Source organism: Lepidothrix coronata, unplaced genomic scaffold, assembly GCF_001604755.1.
Source record: "Lepidothrix coronata isolate B3197 unplaced genomic scaffold, Lepidothrix_coronata-1.0 Scaffold130, whole genome shotgun sequence".
In the NCBI taxonomy this organism is placed as follows: domain Eukaryota; kingdom Metazoa; phylum Chordata; class Aves; order Passeriformes; family Pipridae; genus Lepidothrix; species Lepidothrix coronata.
The window spans coordinates 1,863,879-1,887,082 of record NW_016690310.1 but is presented as its reverse complement, the minus strand read 5'-3'; the positions used below and the strand labels follow the sequence as shown (position 1 = coordinate 1,887,082).

Sequence of the window (23,204 nt, the reverse complement as noted above, 5' to 3'; positions counted from 1 at the left end):
TCACCCAGACTCCAAGGAGGAATAAATACAATCTCTCACAACATAAAACAAAAGCATCACTTGAGAGGGAAAATCTGCTGAGATACAAAACAAACCGCAGGGAGATCTATCCCAGCAGTCTGAGCGCTGCCGATGAGTGAGTAGAGCTGCCAAAACAGAGAAAATTGCTGAAATGGTCTGCATCTATCACCACCACCAGCTACGTTGGAGTGGTGGATCACTCTCTTTCAGGAGAGATTAAAATGTAAGAAGGAATGATGAGGCTGATCACTTAAGTTCATACTGTAGTGTGTGTCATCTTTATTACTGTATTTTCTTATCAAGAGTAATTAGGGTAGCTTTAACGGCACTTTCATCACCATAAATGTGCATTTCCCTATATTTTCCATCCCTTTCACTTTTAATTTGTGCGCTTTATATCGTCTGCTTTATCTCACAAGGCATCTTAGTAACACTGGTAAACCTGAAACCATGCAGTGAAAATCTAGCAAATGAATTATTTCATCTACTGCTGAGATACAGGTCCCTGCAGCTCGTCAATGCTGAATAACAACTGGAATTTCCCCAGGACATTCAGGGACCACATTTGAATGATTCTGAATGTTCTCCACACTGGATCTTCAATGTTTATGTTTGACATCAAAGATGGGACAATCAAGAGCACAGAGTGACCCCATGACAACTCAAAATTAGGATGAATTGCTACATATTGGATCACACAGATATTGGCTGGAGCTGTGCCAAGAAGCCCAGCTCTGTACACTATTAAAATTCATTTCAATTCTTACAGGTCAGATGTTTAAGTTCACCTTTACTCCAGCTTCCTCAGCTTTTAAAACTGGGTTTTTTTGTGGGCTTTTTTTTTAATATGGCATCATGTAGACAATGTAGTTATTTCTTGCTCTTGGCCTTCCCAGACTGTAAGACTTAGAAGCTTTGCTACTCACATTCATACATTTTAATTAAAAGAAAAAGTGTAAAATACTAGACTTCCAGACATAATTAAACCTAATACACTGTTCCAGATCAGAAACTCTAATTAAGTTTCACTATCTCCTATTGCTAATAATCACCCAGTCAGCAAATACCACCAAGGAATTCTTCACCCCTCTTGCCTTTCTGCCCCCAAGGCATTGCTGCCCCAGTACTTAATTGGAAATTAAACATTTTCTCACTGTACAAGCTAGCCACACTTCTATTCCTATTTAGAGTTCACAATTGGAGATGCTTCTAATGTTGGAAAAGAAATAATCAGCACAAGAGAAAAATATATTTCTCGAACGTGTAAAACAGACATTCTGCGACCAACTTGTTGCGGCGAATGTAAGTCTCCAACCAGAATATTCATAAGTTTCTTGCTTGGAAAGAGGGTGATGAGCCAAAGATGAAGATGCATGAGAAAGACAAAGGTTCATGAAGACTGGAAGACAAAGACACTAACAGTAAAACACATTGCAAAAATAATGTAATCCATATACCCCAGTAGTCCTTGGCCCAGTAACACAGCCTAGAAAAAATAATAATAAAAATAAGCGACCATATTTCACAAGTTTGTTCCTGGTCATTGAAGACTGGCCTCCTGGAGTTTACAGCCTGCCCATTGCCAAGGGAACAGTGGTTTTCCCACTTCCTGTGGGAAACATATATGGTGTTACACCATATATGAACTGAGTTGAGGACTTCTGCCTTTAGGACTAGAAATCAATCTAGATTTCGTTCACACTAAATCAACCAGCAAAGAAAAAAAACATTTTAAAATAATTGCCTGCATAGTCTGTGGTGGTATGCTGAATTTAAAATGGGAAGTATTTGTCCTGACAAATTCTAATCTAAAATACACTAAAGGGACATTTCTTCCTAACAGTTTAGTATTTAACTATTCATTTAATGTCACACCATGTATTTTTCAAAAATCAATAAACCAAATACATTGAGGTATCCTACACTCAAGAAGTTAAAAGCCTGGCTAACCCTCAGCATAGGATGACAGCAAAAGAAATGCCGTCCTAGTGGCAAAGTAACATTTTATGTTGTCAGCTGGGAGATTTGGGAGAAAAAGTGACCTTAATATACTTCTTTAAAAAAAAAATGCACTGAAACAGTTAATGCACTTTGTTCTGTGGCAGAGCAAACCCAAAGCTTTCGCTCTACAACTCAGCTGGCTGTTCCATGAACCAATATAAAGGACACCCTCAGGACAGTCCACAGGTCCTGCCCTTTCAGCAGCAGCTCGCAGGCAACAATGGCAGCAATTTGAAGTCAAAAAGAAATGAAAGAAAAAAGAAGAAAAAAAATCACTCAAAGACAATCCAAAATAACTCCAAGGGCTAGAGCCTGTCCATCAGCTGTGGCATTAAAATCAGAAAGGAAAATATGAGATGAGAAGGGAAACAGACAATTGAGTTATGTTGCTTCCTTGAATTACCCTCTCTTGTGCTTCTCCCCAGCCCACATGGCGCAGCGATGGCTGCAGGCAGTGACAGGCATTGGGAACAGACTTGTTTCCTTGCCCTTATTAACTGGTGTTCTAAGACACTGACAGTAATGTGTACAAAATATAGTCTCCATTCATTCTGTGTACAGAAGCATTGAACAATCGTGCAGGTTGAGGTTCCCGCAGGGGAGAGGACACAATTTTGACCTGACCGATCCGATCGACTCACCGAGCGCGGATGAGATTTGAGCCTGTCTGAACTTGCTCGATTCTCTCTCCCCCTATTTATTTATCAACTCAATACTGATCCCACTAAATGAAGGCATATGGGGACCAAGTAGCTCAGCAGTCCACCATGGCACTGCAGAACTCACACAACCTGGGCAGGAAAGGATCACATGGAAAAGACAGATGAACACAAAACCAGCCCATCCATACAGGCACATTCACAAGCCAGGTAGGTTTGGTATCACCCTCATCTGATCACTGCAACCACGTAGAGTTGGACTCAATGCTCTCAAGGGTGTGTTCCAACCTAAATGATACCATGATTCCACAAACACCACCACAAAAGCTGGTGTTAGCTTCAGAAAATTTGTCCTAACCCAGAAATTCCATAGAATATGTTATCAATGTATCATATCTATACAAGCATAGCAAATGCCTCAGTGGAAAAAAAAAAAGGAACATTAATAAACACTTCTTTCAGCATTTCTTAAATGCACAACTACATAATGAGATTAATAAATATGATCCACAACTGTTGAGGATCAGATTTGAACCTTCTAAATGTCTGCACTGACTTTGGGCTTGAAAAACAAAAATCACATTAAGCTTTGTGTTGGTTCAAACTTAAAGCATCTATTAGTCTTCTCATCATTTTATACCCAGTATTCATTTCCCTGCATCCTTGAATAAGGCAATAAAAAGAAAAGAGATTTCATGTCAGCTAGTCGACATCACAAGTGAAATGCAAATAACCCTGCTAGCAGAAGATATTTTTATTTGATCTATCACCAATATAATTATCATAAATTCAAGAGAAAGTCTCACCTGACTTACTGGAAAAGACTTCAAATTATTATGGTTTAATGAGAAATACCTAACATGACTGAATAAAGTTGATTATTTAACTGGGGACTTTCATGAAAAGGCGGGTAGGCTGGGTTCAACAATAACTCTGGCAATTATACTGGCATCTTAATTTCATAAAAATAATAATGGAAACATGACAGGAAGTATTATATTGACTGCAGGTTACTAAATGCACACTAAAAATGGACCTTCAGATATACTTGGAGTAGCACAGAGCAAGGAGTAAGATATAATACTGGAGGCAGCAAAGCTTTTTTTTTTTTTTCCTTTACTTGGAGCATAGTGAGGCACTGGAACAGGTTGTTCAGAGCAGCTGTGGATGCCCCATGCCTGGAAGTGTTTAAGGCCAGGCTGGACAAGGCTTGGAGCAACCTGGTCTAGTGGAAGGTGCCCCTGCCCATTGCAGGGGTTAGGAACAAATGATCTTTAAAGTCCTGTCCAACCCAAACCATTCTATGATTCTCCCTTTGGTGAGTGTTAAGTGGAATTCAAATATCATTGCATGAAGGTTTCTACTTTCCTCCTTTCTAGTAAGATTGTGTACTTTTATGACATTTCCACATCTACAGCCATTTATCACTCCACACACTAAAAAAGGCATATTAAAGCCTCTGAATGTGTGTTCAACAGTCCTCATGAACAAATGCCACCGTCCACGTAAATGTGAATAATTGCCTGCATAGGCACCAACTGCAGCAACCTCCATACTGCATGTTTTATAAATCAGGGTGTTTCCAACTATAGGGTTAAAACAATTTCCCTTAAATAAGAAGTATTTTCATCCTCACACAGCAGAGTCTGTCTGTGGATGACAGAAGTGCTTAAGTGAGTCAGCTAAGTGGAGATACATGGTGCTTTTGCTGTATGTTGAAGCTGCCAATACAAGACACACAAATGCAACCTACGACACGTCAGAGTGATCAGTCCTGCGGAGCATTTCAGCACAGCAGTGTGCTCCAAATAAACAGTGGGAAGTGTCAGAGGAGTGCATGTATTCTTTAAATGGCATCAACAAAATTTTAATGAAGATGCTTTTTCTCACCATACCTGAAAAACTTCATGAGAAGTAACAGCTTAAGCTCTTGTAGCAGTTTGATGTATTATTTGCCAAATGTAATTTTCGAGGCAAGAACAGACTACCTGCCCTCATGTATTACCTCATTAATATGTACCTAGCATGGCTATCTGGAGCAGATGGGGACCTTACTGGACCTGTCTGGTATGACAGTTTACAAGGTTTATCAGGGTCATGGCATCAGAAAGAACATTACGGTTTGAATAACAATAAAATAACTGTATCCAGATGAAAATGCCAGGTTTGCTAATGTTAAGCTTAGTCACATTCTACAGTGCAGTTTATTTGTGCTGAAAGCCAGTATATTTCTCACCAACTGCTAGAACACAGCAACATAAAAGACTTTGAAGCATATAGAAAAAAACACAGTTCAGAGATTAGAAACACATCATAGAAGTATCTGAAATTGTATTTCAAGATATATATCATATTTCTGTTTAATGTGCAATCTTCAGTTTCAAGTACTAGGCACAAAGAAACACTGCTTACAAATTTCTAACATCTACTTTTATCAGTCACAGTTAATTACAATTGTTTTCATGCAACAAATCTCATGCATTAGGTATAATTTACCATGTCACTAGGTGTAACTCTCCCCAGTAGACAACCACACCAACAGGAACAGTAAGAGAAGTAACACATATAGGAAAAAACCAGACAGAAAAATTCTAAAAAAGGACCTACATACCTCAAATGCCATGTGGACAGAATTATGTACATCTAAAAATGCTATTCTTCAATCTTCCTGTCGAGGTTTAGGAATGGTATTCCCCAATTTAGTGTTCCCACTGAAAGACTCGAAACCACACACTGCTCGCTCACTCCCCTGTCCTCCGCTCCTCCTCCCCAGCAGCAGGATGGAAAGGAGAATTTGAGGCACATAAGGTGAAGATCACAGGTTGAGTTAAGAATAATTTACTGGAAATAGTAATGGGACAAGAAAACACACAGTAACAGCAACAATATTAATGAGTGTGTAAGAGATGAATGCTTCACTTGTGAGTGTTCACCCCTGTGGAAAGCCCTGAAAAAAACCTGACTGTGCCATCCTGCTACTGGAAGGGATCTTTTTCCCTGTCTCCTGGAAATGTAGAATAGCCTCCAGGTCCTGGCCATGCCCCCACCTGGCTACTGTAAAAATTAACCCCGTCCTGGCCAGAACCAGGACACTTCTTCGACTCAATTCTCCAGCCGACCCACCAAGCCTGTGAGAAGTGCCAGGCACTGGAGTTTTGCCAGTTACCTTGAGACATGGATAAACTTTTTGGCAAAGAACAAGGTGTTGTCATCTGGAGTAAGTGGAAAACAAGGTGCCTTGGACTGTGTAGACTTCCAGCCCCACTGGCCTCGTGCCCAGGTGCCCAGGGAGTCTCACAAAAGCACTGGCCTCCAGGAAGCGCCCCCAGTCTAAAGCCACACAGGTCCATGCGAATTAAGGTGAAGGGGATATGCCATCCTCAATTATCAGCTGCTGAAGCACTTGTCCAGGAATGTGGAAGCGCAAGGGCTAACTTGCCCTCACTCTAAAAAAAAAAGAAAAAATGAAACCCAGAGCTCCCTTTCTTTCTGAAGAAAAGCAGTGTGGCAAGGGAAGCCAGAGAGGTTTCCCATCCTTTTCTCTTCCATTCCACAAGTGAACTTGTGGAAAACATGGGAGCAGAAAAGCAAGTGCAAGGATGCCTAATTCTGTGGGTTAGTGGTTACAGCAAGTGGCCGTAAGTTGGGAAGTATATTGTCTGTTCTCTACTCCAGCTGTGTGCAGGCACATATTTAATTGGATGAACATTTAATGCAATGGGTGGAAATATTGAGTGGGTAAAACCTGAGCTATTTCTGAATTCCAATGCTTTTACACAGTATAAATAAATAACGGAGCACTGAAAATCACTTGGCAATAACCATTGGCAATTACTTATAGATTCCCACTCATTTTTATTTTGTCTTCAACTATTTCTCTGTGATGTCACTGAAAATTAGTTTCTAAATCTTCTTCTAAGCGCACTCTATTTCCCGAGGATTCAAAGATGGGTGGATTTGGCTACTCAGTTCTCCTTTCTTCAGAAATGATGAATTCAACCTCCCCTTGATACCCCAGCAGAAGATGCATGCTTGCTGCCTGTTCATATCTGTATGATATAAACACAGCAAAGCATATTCAGCATGAAACTAAAAAACCAAGTGCCTAATTATTTAAGTAGACTCATTGGAGTCAATCACTTCCTTTTGGTTAGACACATACCTTGCTCAGTCAGGTGTAAAATTAGCACATTGAGAATTTTCTCACTTGCCTCTCTGTGAAGGCTAAGGGAATACTGTGCTGTGCATGCAGGACTGATTTGATTACCTCCATCTTTTATTGGGAAATAACATATGTCATGGCAATACCAGATGACTATTGTTTCCTTTGTTCTGTTCAGAGGGAGGAAATAATAGGTGTCAGGAAAGCAGTACAACCATGTGTCCTGGTAATAAAAGTGGCATATTAATGAGCATCAGTAAACCATTACAATTAATGCACAGGAATGGATATTACCTACTTGAACTCTGCAAGTGTTCTAGCAGCTCCACACCCAGCTGCCATTTTTTTCCATGCCAGAGCTTTCCACTGGCAGCAGCTCCTTTGCAAAGCCAGTGTGAAATCATATGCTCAAGGGAATGGGTGGAGACATTTTAATAGTACAACAGTGGCTGCTGAGAACAGTTATCCAGCCTGTTTATCAGTGGCAGCAAACACATCCCATAATCTATTGGAGGCATATATGTATACCCTTTAAGTTCCAACATAACTGACAGACTGCAGAGGAAGACAGGTAAGATGGACGTGCACAAACGTATGGATGTGCATCGCTTTCACTTTTTTAAAAAACAAAAGGCACACTTGTGAATTTTACATAATTTTAAAATTTCAATCCCTTCTTGATGTGCCTTTGTAGCATCTAGCTTTCAAATAAATAGTCAGTTTTGAAGTTCAGTTTCAAAAATCCAGCCTGACAATTCCCCTCTTTACACTCACAAGGAAAAAAAAAAAAATAAGAAAAGTGAGGGAAAACTGCAAGCACTATCAAGGTGACACACTAAGTTGTTTGAGTATTTATTGACAGAATAACAACACAGGTGAAACAGCTCTGGCCCTTCAGGAATACCTAAATAAAAACTTCGGTTTTATGACATACAAATTGTTCATTTTTACTCTTGGATGACTGAATTTTAAATTACGTTGAAAAGAGGGACACCTTCAATTCCCACCTCTACTTGGTTTACTTTAACTTCTAATTCCCTCTGCACATAATGTGTTCTGAGCTATTTTAATTCACATTCTTCTTGTAGGTTCGTGTACTGAATTCACCTAATAATTCATTTTGATGATACAATCTTCAAAGCACCATTTGGGGTTTTTTTTTAGTAGGTTCCAGAATACATTCTTTTTCACTTCAACATTTCTTTCAGGTACCATTCTCAGTATAGTGTTTAAGCTTGCAATTAGTCTTGTACTTAGCATATGCTCACTTAGCATAGACACATTTATTATTTTTATCGTTGAACACTTTAGGTAAGAACTCTATATCCACACAGGGGTGCCTCAACTTTCCAGCACACTGTAGAGACTAAAACACCAGCACCACTGTGAAACAGCTGAACTGGAGACTCTTTCCAGATAAAAAGATGCAAATTGTCCCATCAAACATCCTGCATGGCTTCCAGATTTGCCATTCCCAGTGCTCAAAAAATAAATGCAACCTCCAAAACTAGTAAGTCAACCAATGTGACTCATGCAAACAAAGTGAGCCATACCTACATACAGGGCAATGCAAGCTTTATTACTAGAAAATGCCATTTTCAGTACTGTGGTCAAGTAAACCATTTGTAATAAGTTTTTCCTGTGATGAGTATCTACCAGAAGCTGCACTGTAGAAAAAAAATCATCTATTTCTCAAAATAAGTATCGGTTGGTTTTTTGGTTTTTTTTTTACTCTCCCCTTTCCAAGGGTCCCCACTTTGGCACAGAGATTTGAAGGATACGCCTTTTGCCGTGTTTGAGAAAAAACACAGTTTGTAAATGTTTAATCGCACCCTCTTAATACTCTTACAGCATTCATCATGTTTCCCAGTGCTGCATGAGCCAGGGGAGGACAAAGGAAGAGGAAGGATGCAACTGGGGAACAGAGGGAATGGTAAGGCAATAAGGACCATGGGAGCTGCAGAGAGGAAAGTCAAACAGTCCCCTTACACCCACCTGGGAACCTGGAACTGAACCTCTTTTGCCCACATCCCCCTCAAATGGCAAGACCACAAAGACTAATATTGTACTCCTAAAATCATGATAAAACAGAAGGATGAGAGAGCTAGAGGCCTGAGAACCTGGGCAGCTGCTTGAACAACCACTGCAGCTGGAGAGTTGGAGAGATGATGTAAAGGCAGCTAGAGTATGTCTTCACTCCACTGCAAGCATTTGATGAAAAAATATATATTGTTTTCTGAAGGACCTGGTAACATCCTAAATTCAGAATAGATACTGGGACAGTAGCTAACAATAATAGGGTCACACAGTGAAAAACAAAAATAATAAACACAGAACACCTTATTTCAGGACTTCATCTCCTTCACTGATTTACGTGTCTACACTGTGCACTGAATAAGGGAGAGGTACCAAAAACCCCACAGCACCTCTGGTTTTATCAAAAAGGACTGTATGCATGTGACTTAAGACTGAATACGTAATCTAAATTTTACATATCCCCAAATGCTTTACTTTGGACTCTTTTTGTTTGATTCTTCAGGTATGTTTAAAATATTTTTGACAGTTCCTATGGAGAAATCACAGCCCAATGGTTTAAGAACAGACCTATCAGACTGGGAACAGAGTCTGAATCCTGGATCAGGATGTCACATTAGACAAATCACTTAATGGTTTTACCTTGGTGTGCTGTAGTGGGGGAAATTAGTAGGAAGAGGAGGCTGAGAGCAGTTTTCTGGTTGGTGTCTATTCCACTGCTATTGCAAAGAACAGCCCCTTTGCACAAATACAACATACATATATAAATGGCTAATATTATCCTTACCCAAAAAAGATTGCTCTAATAGTAATTCCAGCCCAAAGAACACAAAAATAAATCAACTAGCTTATTCCAGAGGGCCTATTAGCCCAGTATCCTCTCTCCAAATACAGCCCATAATGAACATCAAGGGTAAGAACAGGGCAAGGATCTGGTGACTAAAGATTACCCATCACCTTTATCAAACCAAATATTGTGCACTCATTGGTTAGGCTGTTCTTCTGACATACAACAGCTTTTTCACTCTGCCTGGAATCCTCACCACCCTGTGTCCAAGGGCTCTCAAATTACTTATGTGCTGTGTGAAAAGCTACTTCCTTCTGCACTGGGGTGACAGCACAGCGTTACCAGAAACTGTTGCCAAAACCAATAACTGCAAGGCCCTTATTTTACATTTCGGCAAGATACTTATATTCAGTTTTCAATACTGTTCGGTTACGTTCTACAGGGAATAGAAACAATTTCATGTTTTTTGGCATCTTCTTGCCTTTCGATGTACTCATTCCATATACATGAATCCTAAAATGGTTGCACACTGTAAATGATTTCACAAGAGAGAGAACTCTGTGCTGCTATTGCTCTTATGCTCCTGTGGCTGCTCTGAGCCAAGCCCACACTGCAATCAGCTTTGTGCAATGATATATTTCAAGATGCTCTTAATGAACTGACTTCTTCCACCTACCATCAAAAAATAAGTACTTTGTACCCAATAATTGCATGTCAAGCTCCCAGGGCAGGCCAGGAGAGTCACAGCTCTAAACAGACAGGGTTTCACACATGATAAGGATCACAGGTGCAGGGCAGTCAGTACTGCAGACCAAATCACTGACCATAATGTCTATTGTCCCACTGTCAAAAAAGCAGCAGAACATAGTGAATGAGTCCTTTCAATGAAGGATGTGTTTGAGGGTTTATGACTGACAATTTTTTGTTCAAATTTTAGATTTCAATGCTACAGGAAAAAAGAAAAAAAAATACTAGCTTGTATAACACAAATGAACCATTCTAATAGTATTACAAAGCTGCTTCTTGACTTCAGGAAGCCCTGAACTGGCTCCTCGATGCTCAGCAACAGAGACCTGGGAGGTGATACACCTGTTGCAAACAGGAGTTATTAAGATGATCTCAAACACATTGTAGAAAATAAGTAAAATGTATGGAGCAGACATTAATTATAAAGTAAAATCTTCACATTTGTTGCTTTTATTAACTGCTCTCTTAAAAGAGAAAGAAATAACCATTGAAATAGTCTCATGCTTCCACACAACCCAGTTTTACTGCCCAGGAGATTGTGGGGAATACATCTGTTAACTTGTCACCAACTGGTAATTCTTTTGTAGATGCTGCAAAGGACCGTGACCTTACAGTGAACTGCTGACTCAAGGAATGTAAAACAAAGCAATAGGAGACAATAAGCAAGTGAGCCACCTCAGGATCTGAACCGAGGAGCTCTCCTAAACACTCATGAGTAGGTCTGCTGAGCCCTTTGCACCTACTCATACAGGCAGAAAGATCTGTCAGATTAAGTTTCAAAATACTTCAGGTAACTACAGCTCCTCTTTCCTTTTATACAGGTACAACAGTTCTCTGGACCGGACTGCTCCTCTAGCAAGCACAAATCACTGCTACACTCCTTTTAAATTAGTTATAAATCTAGAGCACTGAGAAAATCTGTGACAGCACAGAGATCAAGATCTGGATTCTGACAAGTTACATTAATCATGGGTTTTAAATGAGCTATTTCCATAACTGATGTGCATTCTAAATCATCTTGAACAATCTCACACGCAGAACAGGATCCAATCCCCAGGAAACACTGTGCCCTTAAAGAGGCTGTAAAATTGGACAGCATAGTGGTGGATATGTAGAGCTTAGTTCTTAATGCAATGCAGTGGGTTGACAGACACCCACCAAATCCTCTCAATCGCTCCCCTCCACAAATGGACAGGGGAGAGAAAATATAACGAAGTGTTCATGGGTTGAGATAACGACAGGGAGACATCACTCACCACGTACCATCAGGGAAAAACACAGGCTCAACTTGGGGATATTAATTGAATTTATTACTAACAAAATCAGAGCAGGATAATGAGAAATAAAATAAATCTTAATAAATCTTCTCCCAACGCCTCTCTCCTTCCCAGGCTCTTACATCTGCATTTCAACATCTCACATGACTAAATAAGTGATGATGTTTTAAGGGCAAGAAAAAATTATCATAAATCACCCTAATTTCATCAAAATCATTTTAAAGCATCACAGTCCAAAACCAACCCAAGAACAACATCAGAACTGAAATTTAAAATCTAGCAAATAATTCACAAAGTGAGTTTATATAACTCATAATCCAAACACAAACATAGCAGTTATAATGAACACACCACACTTGATAGCTATCTAATAATGAACAAAGATACAAAGATTCTTACATTAAAATTTCACATTTTCATTTTTATTAATACAATGGATTTAGGACTATAGAAAATTTAGTGGCTTCCATCAGTCTTGATTCTTTGTCCAGCAATACTAGTTTTAGAATGAAAAAAACCTACAAGAATTCTAATAGCACTGTTGTATAATTACATACTGGTTTAAAATTATTAAATCAGTTGTATCTGGAATGCCTCACACAAAAAGTGTGACTATCCAGTTTCTTACACTTGGCATGGTGTTTTCCACATGTGCCAAGTGACAGCAAAATGCAAATGTATGCACTTGCTTGCTTTTGCAGTGGTTTATTCACTGTTCATTAGGTATAAAAAACCTACACAAAGCTCAGGACTGCGAAGAATGAAGATGAAAATCTCAGCATGATTCAAAACTCACATATTCTTTCATGAGACTGGTGAATATTGCACCAAAACAGCAATTAAAGCTGTGATAAGGCATATCAACCATTCAAAGCTTTATAGCTTCAAAAAAAAAAAAAAATCGAAGGCTATAGGGAAAAGACATGTTTTTTTCCTTTCCATCCTGCCCTACATATTATTCATAACTCACTCCAATGCTTCATAAAGACTTTCAACTCCACCTCCAGACACACATACATGCAAAAAAACATAAACCTAAGTGGCAGTTAGTTACCTTACAGTGATCTGATATGCTTTAATATCAAGATATCAGCACGTCTGTCTCCCATTGCTGACATTTAATCTACCTTAGCTTTGCTGATGTCAGTGTAAAAGGGACCCAAAAAAGCAGACAACTCAGCACAGAAATAACCAGAGAGACTGATTTTTTTTTTCTTTTACTTCTTTAGCTCTTACTAAAAATAGTCTTGAGTATTTTTCACAGCAGGTGAAGTTTCATAATACAAAAACTTCTTTATCTTTACTCACCTATTTACTACACCATCACTATTCTCCCCACACACTGGGAGATAACATAACTTCTTTTATGGGCACATCTTTCAGATTATTAAATATATTTCAGACTAAGAAATACGTTAAAAAATACCTGCTTGGAAACAAAGAGATCAGCAATGAAAGAGAGCTCTCAGATTGTCAGTGGATAAAACCACACATCCATCCAACTACAATTTATGATTAAAACAATGTAAAAGAAGCCAACTTATTGACTGACATGAAACAGAAGCAATTGTCAAGCCTGAGATATACTCTAGTTGTCAGTAAACATTCTAGGTGTATTATGAATAAAGACTCCATATGATTACCCCCATTACCATATAAAAGAGTACCTGTTTGAAATCTGATTGCTTTTTATATAAGGTTCTGAATAAGTTATTCCTGAAGTGACCAGCAAGTCCATCAGTAACAATGACACTCCTAAAGACACATTCCAAGGCAAAAATATATAGAGAACCACAGTACAATTAAGAAACTAAACTTCCAGATTACACCAGAAGAACTGAGCCACGTAAAAATAATGGCCCTTGTCTTTAAGATTCCACCATACACTGGATTGTAATCTCTTAAATACCTCCTGTGTAATGTTGCAAAGAATACAACACGGAAAAAATAATCATAGTCTATATTCTGGCAGAAATAAACCATTATACAGCCTGAATATTAATCAGAATAAACACTATTTTGATTTTTATTTTTTGATACCTGGTGTTTCTCTGCCCAGGCATCAGTCATATTGCACACACTTGCTCTAAGGTTTATGATTGTAACTAAATCCACTTCATTTAATCATTCTAATAAATCTACACCTCAGCAGACACCACTGAGCTATTAATAGCACACTAAATATGCCTGTTAGACAGATTATACATGTAAAATATAGAAGTACAGTGAAAACTATTTGCACTTGATTAAGTGCCAAACTTCTGTTCATTCTCCACAACAGAGGTACAGGAGAAAAACAAACACACATTGTCTACATTTCCAAAGAATTGTTCCTGTTTACCATTTGAATACACTCAAGGCCACTTCTATTTTTCTGATAGTCTACAAATGCAGCTGTGGGCAAAATTTATGTTTTAAAACAAACATTTGGAACAAAATACCAAGACTTAGGACAAGGCTTGCATACTACATCTACGGCTCCTTGTACAAAAGAAAAGATCTAATTGCCACCAAACCTTGATGGCAACTTGCATGTTGTTCCTGACAAAATCTGGTGGGTGGGGGTTTGTTTGTTTTAAGGTGTTTAATCCCAAATGTCATCAATCATTTTAGGAAACCTAATGATGTTTCAATATACCTTGGTTTTTTCCCTTTGACTTCAGTCTGTGGCACAAGCTCTATAATAAACTCTGCTAAGCTGTAAGACTGTACATCCCACATCAAGTGTTCTCTGCCCTCCCTCTCACTAAGGTAGAGTAGACTGTGGGGCACGAAGACTTTTGTGTTTTAAACAAATGTCACCTATGACTTCAACATGTCACTTCCACAGCATGTGGGGCAAGTCTGCCAAGTGGAACTGGAACTAGAACTTATCAAGACAAAAAACAGAGAAAGACATTTTCCCTCTACGCATTTTCCAGCCTCCCAGATTATCCCTGTCAAGATTACACACAAAAACACTGCAACAGTACACAGACCAAGATCCTCCACAGTCAAAACATAGAATTTATCTCTGTATTCCATATCCCTCGTTCTTCAGCTAGAGCCATGACAGTGAGTTTTACTCATTTTGTAGATGACAGAGTTTTACGCTCACGCACACAGTCCTGTCCCCAAGTGATGGGTTATTCATAAACATGGTTGTCCCAGGAAACTGAAACTTCTTTCATCTAACCACTGCCACTAAACACTCATTTCCCACAAGGTCCATCCTGACAGGCACACTTCAAAGTACCACGCTAAACCAGGTAGCCACTTGCCCACCATGACTTTTTTAAACTAGAACATTCTGTTGCTAAACCAATTTTTATCACCTTTCCCTTCTACTCTAAATGCAGCCTTTATGCTGCACTATTAAATCCTATCCTGAAATTTAGTGAAATTGTTCCGGTTGTCCTTATTCTACCCTCACCTATGGATTCTCTAAGTTCATTACAGAATTCAAGTAAAAGGGCATGGCATGTCTTCCACTAACCACCTACAACCTTTTCTGTGTCCTGAATCACTCTTACTTCTTTTGATTTTTTTCAAAGTTTCATTCACAGAAAAGAGCAACTTTAGATTTTTTTTCAAAGTTTCATTCACAGAAAAGAGCAACTTAACAAACCTGTTAACACAATTCCTTATCCACAAAATTTTTTGCTACTCAAAATACATGACAGCCAGATTATACAGAAAAAAAATATTTGGTTTCCTTCTCAACAGTTGGGTTTTGTTTTTATTTCTAATTCCCCAGCAATCATAATATCCATGTCCATGTTATTTCTGTCCCTTTTATTTCTCCATACTTTTCAAGAAAATTGCAAACAACACAAATTCCTGCCAGAGTAATCACATTATATTTACCAGTAGTTCACAATGCAGTTTGATTCAACTACACATTTTCTTTTCTAAAACACCACTAACATCATTCTGTGGGGGTTTTTTTATAAATACTATCACAGTGTTATTCACTAAAGCCAAAGAAGATCATTACTCTGATTTCACTTTTTTACAACATAGATTGTTGAAATAGACTCTAGAATCATGCACAAAGCCAGTCCTTTTCTCTCATCATAAAATCATCATTTTTCTCTTTATGGTTTGGCTGGACAATACTAATATGATTTCCTATTGTACTACAGAGATGTATTATTCCAGTAGTGCTGGGAACAACTGATTTGTGTGTGTACACATCTATAACATGCAAACATTTATAAAGCACTTACAGATGTCTCAAGGAGAATAGAAACACTTATCTTATCTCCAGATGGTATATCACCTTGACTTATATCTATGTTTTTCCCAATCTATATTGCCTGAAGATAAAGCCCTAAAATACTACAAGCCAATATAAGCAGTTTATAGTTGTCCTGACGTGTTCACACCTCTTTCCTTACGCCAACCCCAGAAAACTGCTGTGACAGGTAACTGATAATGTACCACTGTTAAACTTGGTTAAAAAAAAGATGCAAAAGTAGTGCTTCTGGTATTACCATGGACAGAACAGGAACATTCCTTTAATTAGCATCAAAGCTTGTGAAAACTCCAAGTAACCACAGAACCACAGGCTGAGAAATTCAAACCAGTACTTTGCACTGTTTGTTTTATAATTTACTAAAATGCAGACAGTTCTAATACTACCTGGTTTACAGTAATGATTACTCCATGCAGTGCTGGATTATTCTTATCCCTAGTGACTTTAATAATTATTAGACTGCAAACCCCTTCCTACAATCTCCAGTTTTCTTTCTAATTTATGCTTCTCAGTCAGAACATAAGAACAAAATTTCCTGTATTTTCATGTAAATCCACCTCAAAAAGGCAACTATAACTACATTTGCATGTGAAACTCAAGGCATACTAAAAATATATACATATATACAATATGCAATATTTTTATATATAAAAATATTTATTGTAGAAACTCAGATTTCAACAGAACTTTGAGAGTAAAAACATTATTGCATTTCTCCAGTGAAATTTCATTGCTACAACATTGCTAAGTTAATAAATATGCAGTAGGAGTTCCATTTGGAGTTTTTTGCACACTAAACCAAATATCCAGGTACACAAACGAAGAAAACCAGTGTGAAAACACGGATTTTATTAATCTATCCAAATATCACTGTTTCAAATTATTGTTAATAATACTTATAAATAAATTTTAATATTAATAAATAATGTTAACGATAAATTAATTATTTAATAATAATAATGCCACAGTCAGGCTGTTTAGTACTCAGACTTCCCTGAAATTACACTTGTTTGTGCTGCAATTTACATTTACTGTAATCGAGGACTGAAAACATACTGCAATGAGTTTCTCCCTGGTATCAGCTGTTGACCTTCAATACAGTCAGACTGAGGTGTAACTTGCCCAACACATTCACTACATTTTTCTATTCCTTCCTAAATCCTTACAAACCATTTTAGTTTTAAATAAAGGGATGCTCTTGCATGGGTGGAAAGTACCCAAAGAAAGTCCTATGAAAACCCAGCCTGATGGTACAGGCTAATTCAGCAGTTGACAAGCTGATCTTTGTGAAGGACTTTAGCTTGAAACAGGAATGGCATCAATCTTCCTTTAAGGAATTGCTTGGCCAATTTACTACAGTCTGAAAAATTAATATCCAGCCTCTTGTGCCCCAAACTGTACAGAACATTTTATCCAAAACGTTCCTCAGTTTCAATAGTTGTCACTTCAAAAATAAAATAAAACAAACCCCTAAAAGTTAGTTTTCTATTACTGTAATTCTGTTTAGAAAGTCAGAAAGTATGAAACCCCAGACAAGACAAAATATAGCTTTTTATGAGACAAGTGTAATTCATAAATGCATGAGTTACAACTCAACAGTACTTCAAGACACAGCTCTCACTAATCCAACTATTTAATATATTCCCTCCTTTGTCCTTATATGAGACATTTGCTTCTCTTTCTCTACTGAAAAAAAACATAAAAACCACCCTAAATAAATGATCTACCACTTCAAAAAGAGCATGACTAGCTATCAATATTTCTTGTTTACATAACTGAGAAATCTTAAAAAAATACATTTAAAGATTTATATGTAAAAAAAATCACGATTCTGATGCAAGTAGTCAAATAACAACCATATGATGTTAGCATAAAAGAATTAAAATTTAAAAGCCAAAGGTGACAGCACTTATCATCTACAGTTTATAAAACATGAACACCACTTAAAAGCTGAATTATACTAGCTCAAATGACAGTATTCAGTGGAGTAAATAAAAAGTTCTCTTCCTCTACCATGCAAAAAATATTTCTTTCCTGCTAAGAAGTTATGCACAAACCAATTCCCATTATCTCCACGCATACTCCATTTGCCAGATGATAAGCCTTAAAGCAAATCATTGCAGAATCCAGCAATCATAAGTTACCAGCATGTAGGTGACTGTCAGAAAACAGTAATAAAGCCTGACACGTTTATGGTGTCTCTCAAATAACAGACTCACCTCGGCAGATGGTCCCGTTCCCCACGTACCCAGGTTTGCAGGTGCAGCTATGTCCCCTGATAGTGTTAGTACAGATTGCATTCTCATCACAGTTGTGCTGGCCACTGCCACATTCATCATGCTCTACGTGGGGGGAGGGGAAAAAAAAAAGAAAAGAAAACAGTTTTTGAGATGCAGTGAGCTTTTCAGGGAGATGAGGTGGCATTTGAAAACCAAGTGGAATAACCAGGTTGCTGCAATGGCTGAACGCTGGGGGCTTGGTGTGGGAGTCAGCTATGGGCTTGCTCCAATTCTGAAACTCAACATGTGCACGGCAACAGTAGATTATTTAGGTTTAAAAACAGAAAGAAAAAAAAAGGCATCTGTGACAAAAAGCGATGAAGAGGATTATCAGAGAAAAATATCTGCTGTGAAGACTAACCTTTACATCACTGTCCACCACCAGCAGTAATAATCATAAATACAAGATAACTGAACACAAGAGGGGCCCTAATAGCCCACCCTGTAACTCCAGAGTTCAGTTGTCACAACTGCTTGCTCTAACACTTACTGAGCTCGCTCCTTCTCTAATAGCACATAGTAACATTCCACATTTTTAGAGCACCAATCACACCCTCGAGCCTCCCAGACAAATGGGCCATATTTTGCTTTCATCTAGCAACTCTAACTGCTGCCCCGAGACAAATTTGCCACAGCTCTGCACTTTACTCTCCTGCTACCTTCTGTTCTCCTAAAGCATCAGTTAGAGGTGATGAGGTACCTGACCCTGAAGGTTTTCTCTTCTTCCTGCAATTATGAGGAGCTTCCCTCATACAGTAGGATTGTAAAAAGAAAACCTCAATATTTGACACTTTTGTGCCAGCGGTTTTACAATTTTTGTTCAGTGGAATCAAAAAGATGCAACAAATTTTCTTAAAACCATACAGTGGGCAACAACCAGGATCTGGAACCCTTCTTGGTAGTCTTCATTTATGCAACTGCAATCATCAGGCTGATATCCATATGCTGAGAGGTAAAAGATATCTCTTCCTGGAATTAGGATTTGCTAAAGTGTATAAGGGGTGTAAAGATGCATAAGGGGGGTTCAAAGGACAATGGACTAAATTTAGCCTTCTACAGATCACAGAGAGGTAATGCCTCTAAAACACCAGCAAAACACTCACTTTTGCAGACTGAATTAAGCCCTTTGGAAGAGTCTCTCCACTGAGAACAGCAGCATCACAGGCTTTGACAGGCTGCAGTTCACCTCTGCAATGCTCTCGCTCTACCACAGTTACAGAACAATAGCCAATTTCAAGATAACTCAAGACACGGCGGATTTGAATGATGAATCCTAAGGAACCCACTAAACCAAATACTTCTGGAACACTGTTGATAACTATTTGCAGTACATATATCCGACATGTTTTCTATTTTTCAAATACATTTGACAGCAAAATGATATGGATTGTGACTATTTTCTCTTAAATAGCATCAAAGCAATATATCACCCGCTCTCTCTCTCTGCTTTTAGCAAGGAATTCACACACACTCTCATATGTGCCTGGCTTCAGCTGATAAATTCAGGCTTGCATTTATACTTGTTAGTTTATGTTGGTCCCTAGCTCTGCTTGGTAATTCAACTTCAGCTTCTTGCCAATTTTCAGAGGCCTTACATATTCTAAACGGTAGGGTTCTTCAAGGGCTGCCTGTTCTCCCCTTCATCTTTTAAGAAACTCTATCACAGCCTGATTCTTTGCTGCTTCAGTCTCATGGTGCTCAGACTGCTGGGTCAGACACAAAAAGCATCAAGCTACTCTCCAAGGAAGTGCTTTGAAGGCAGCAGAAGCTGAATTATGCTTTCTTTTAAAAGAGACACCCTCTCCATAATCTCTCCCTCCTCTTCCTACTTTTAATTGTCATTAGCTTTCATGTGTTAGTATTCAAACTATAATGAGAATGCCTTTGTGATAGACTCAGGTGTGTACACAAGAAGGTTCCTACTCAAACAATTGCCAAAATTAGCCTATTACCTTCTCAGCACTTCAAGTATAAACAAAAGATTTCCCAGTGGTAACAAATGTGTTTTGCCAAAATACACAAGAGAGGATAGTCTGCTGTGTTGTTCTAGGACTCTGACAATGTAAATCACTGTATTTACTGTTCCTGCAGGTGTACAGGTGCTGGATATATGAAAAGATTTGGCACTGACAAAGCTGTTTTCCCACAGCCATACTTCAAACCGAGGTCAGTTGTTTGAAAGCTGATATAATTTAAAGAGTTAGCAACAAATCTGACCATGGGAATCTGCCCTTCATGAGACATCCTGATGCTGTTAGCACAAGAAGGATGAAGGGAACCTCATCTGCATGAGGAATGCCGAGATTTCTCAGTAGCAATATGGCTGCAATGATGGGAACTTTAAATGAAGTTTTCCCTGGTGCAGGGATGTCTATAGTTGATGTTGCTACAGGCCTAATAAGAATGAGAAAGCATTGATTTTCTGTCAAGGTACAAAAATCTTTTCATCCAGATGAAAAATCCTTAAGATTCTGTCAGTAGCAAGTTCCCTTGGGTTTCCTGCGCCCTCACAGGAGATCATCCTTTGGAAAACTTGGGTGTTCACACTGGAAAGCGAGAATGGAAAGCAGGCTCTGGTTTTGCTTAAATTCAAAGGAGACCGTGACTAATTTGTGAAGAAATTTGCTTTCTTACACACACTGCTTTTCAAAAATTCCTATTCAAGCACATCAGACAGAACCTGCTTTTGCTTTAATGTTATGGTAAATACTGACTCGACAGCAAATAAAATTGGCAGAGAAGGACATTGTATAGCATCATTCCAAAGCACTAAAGCACCAAAGAGGAGAGAGCTGAGACAAAAAGCCCAAGTCATTTCTTATTTTGACAATTTCCTTTGTAGCCAAAAATGAGAAGCACAAAAGGCTCTAAAATACAAAAACAAAAGTAACTTTTTAAATTTTTTTATACCTGTGTGTATATATATATATATATATGTATATATAAACAAGTAAGATGCCATGCTCAGGAATTAAACTGTCATTATTAAGTTTGATTGAAGTCATCCATCTCTCTGACTTCTATTTCCTACATAATATACACAAAATGAGCTCATGATCAAAGACAAAAAGAACTGGCAGGCTTACTGAGAAGGACAGCACTGCAGGATATAATTCCTTGACCCAACTCCCATTCCCCCAGATTATTATCTGTTTCTAGATGAGGTACCATTTTAGATGAATAGTTACAACAGCAGCACCATTCTTTGCTTACAGGCAAGTTAATTTTTTTATGAAATCTCAGTAAATTATCGTCAGCATTAGTATTTCTGTTACTCGGGATTCTGATTGTTGCTGCATCTATTCCATGCTTTGTGGTAAAGCCACAAGACCAGGTAGTTTATTGTGCCTCTTTTTTTCCACCCTATAAAATAAGGATGTTACAAGATTTTATTTTTTCCTCTAGTATTTGTCATTCTTCTGAAATCCTTAAATACTAAAGATTTTATAGAAAATTTAAGGATATCAATTTTCTGTTGCAAAAAAAAAAAAAGGGAAGAATCAAAAGTCCAAAAGCTTTCATGAACTTTTCCAAAACAGTAAAGAGAATCTTCTGATAATTTTCTGAGTTCACATCTGAGTCAGGCCATCTTGTGAACAAATGGCTATGAAGTTCATTCTTTCCTTAGCCTTCACCTCAGAATGGCTATCTGCCTCCAAAAGCACTTGTAAGAAATTAGTCTTACTTTTACAAAAACACATCTCCATCACCTATGTTGTACAATTCTGTACAACAACTTAGAAGTCCACAATGATAGCACTACAGGTCTAATGTTTATATGGGGGCAGTGTTACAAAACAGCACAAGCACAGCGGTGGAAGACAAATATTAGTTATCTCTGCTTTGTTCACCAGCAACCTAATAAAAATAAGTTTATCTTGATGGTGACAGAATTCTTTTCAATACTACATGGCCTTAGAGAGATAACAATCACATAAAAAGCAAAGTTAATTCACCAGAAAATAGTTTCAAGGAGATGGTTAGTTGCACATCCTATTATAAAAAGCACCAATGCATCCTATAAACAGCAGAAAAACCACCTTATGCCAAAACACATCTGGTCTGGAAGCACACTGATATCAGGACACACACAATATCTCCTTTTTTCCTGAAATCCCAGAGAAGAAACAAGTTGCAGTACAATGGGAAAACACAGATCATTTTCTGCTGAAGTCACAAGAACACGGAATTAATAGGAAATGGTTGAAATAAGCACAATTACCAGGCTGCCAAGACAGCTGTGACCACAGGGCATCCCCCTGCATGTGCTTGAGGCAGATGGACCCCACCCAGGCAAACAGCCCAGCACACCAACATCTGCAGCCAGCAGCTACTGTGGACACATGTAAAAACAACAATGGGATAATACCTGAGGCAGTAGGAGACCAGGAACACAAGTAAACTTCGTGCCTGCCAGCAGAAGACTTGCTATAAAAGGTCAAGGCTCTGCTAATAGCTGTATTTAGCTGCACCCTCAGCAACGGCACAACATTCAATCATGATGTGTTTCAGTTGTGAAACCACTTGTTTAAATTTTAACTAAACGTTTAGCTGCCTTCAAAACACAAGTATCCATTTAAGGCTAAAGGGGTCAATGCACACCAGGTTGTAGCAGCTCCTGCACATCTCAAATGACTAAGAATTCCAGCTGCTGATCGTTGATCACTTCAGTGTGAAGTATAAATTAGAATATTCAAAAAAGAATAAAAAGAAGTCAGCAGCCTTCATGTACACATATTTCTGCCAAATCCTTCATATCCCCCTTTTCCTAGCCTAATCTCACTGAGGAATCACATAAATACTTCTGTTTTGTGGTACTTAAAAAAATACCTTCTGTTCTGGGATAAACCGAACAGGAAGAATGCAGGAGGAAAAGCACTGGGGGCAGAAGGAAAGGTGCCAGACAAAGATTTTGTCTGCCTGAAGTAATTTATTTTGCATAAAGCCACCCACACCACACTGCAAAACTGTTCGTAGGAGTAGTGGGTTGACCCTGGCCA

At 38.4% G+C, this 23,204-nt stretch overlaps 1 protein-coding gene across 4 annotated transcripts in view; it reads right to left on the bottom strand.

The window, feature by feature from the left end:
• Window positions 1–23,204, bottom strand: part of NELL1 (neural EGFL like 1) — a 282,212-nt gene that overhangs the window by 90,217 nt on the left and 168,791 nt on the right. For 3 of the 4 annotated variants that reach the window (XM_017826814.1, XM_017826815.1, XM_017826817.1), the window contains exon 14: window positions 18,145–18,267. The exons of the other annotated variant lie outside the window; for it this stretch is intronic. In XM_017826814.1, coding sequence (XP_017682303.1) covers window positions 18,145–18,267 — 123 coding nt within the window. The remainder of the gene's footprint in view (window positions 1–18,144; window positions 18,268–23,204) is intronic. 4 annotated transcript variants of the gene reach the window in all.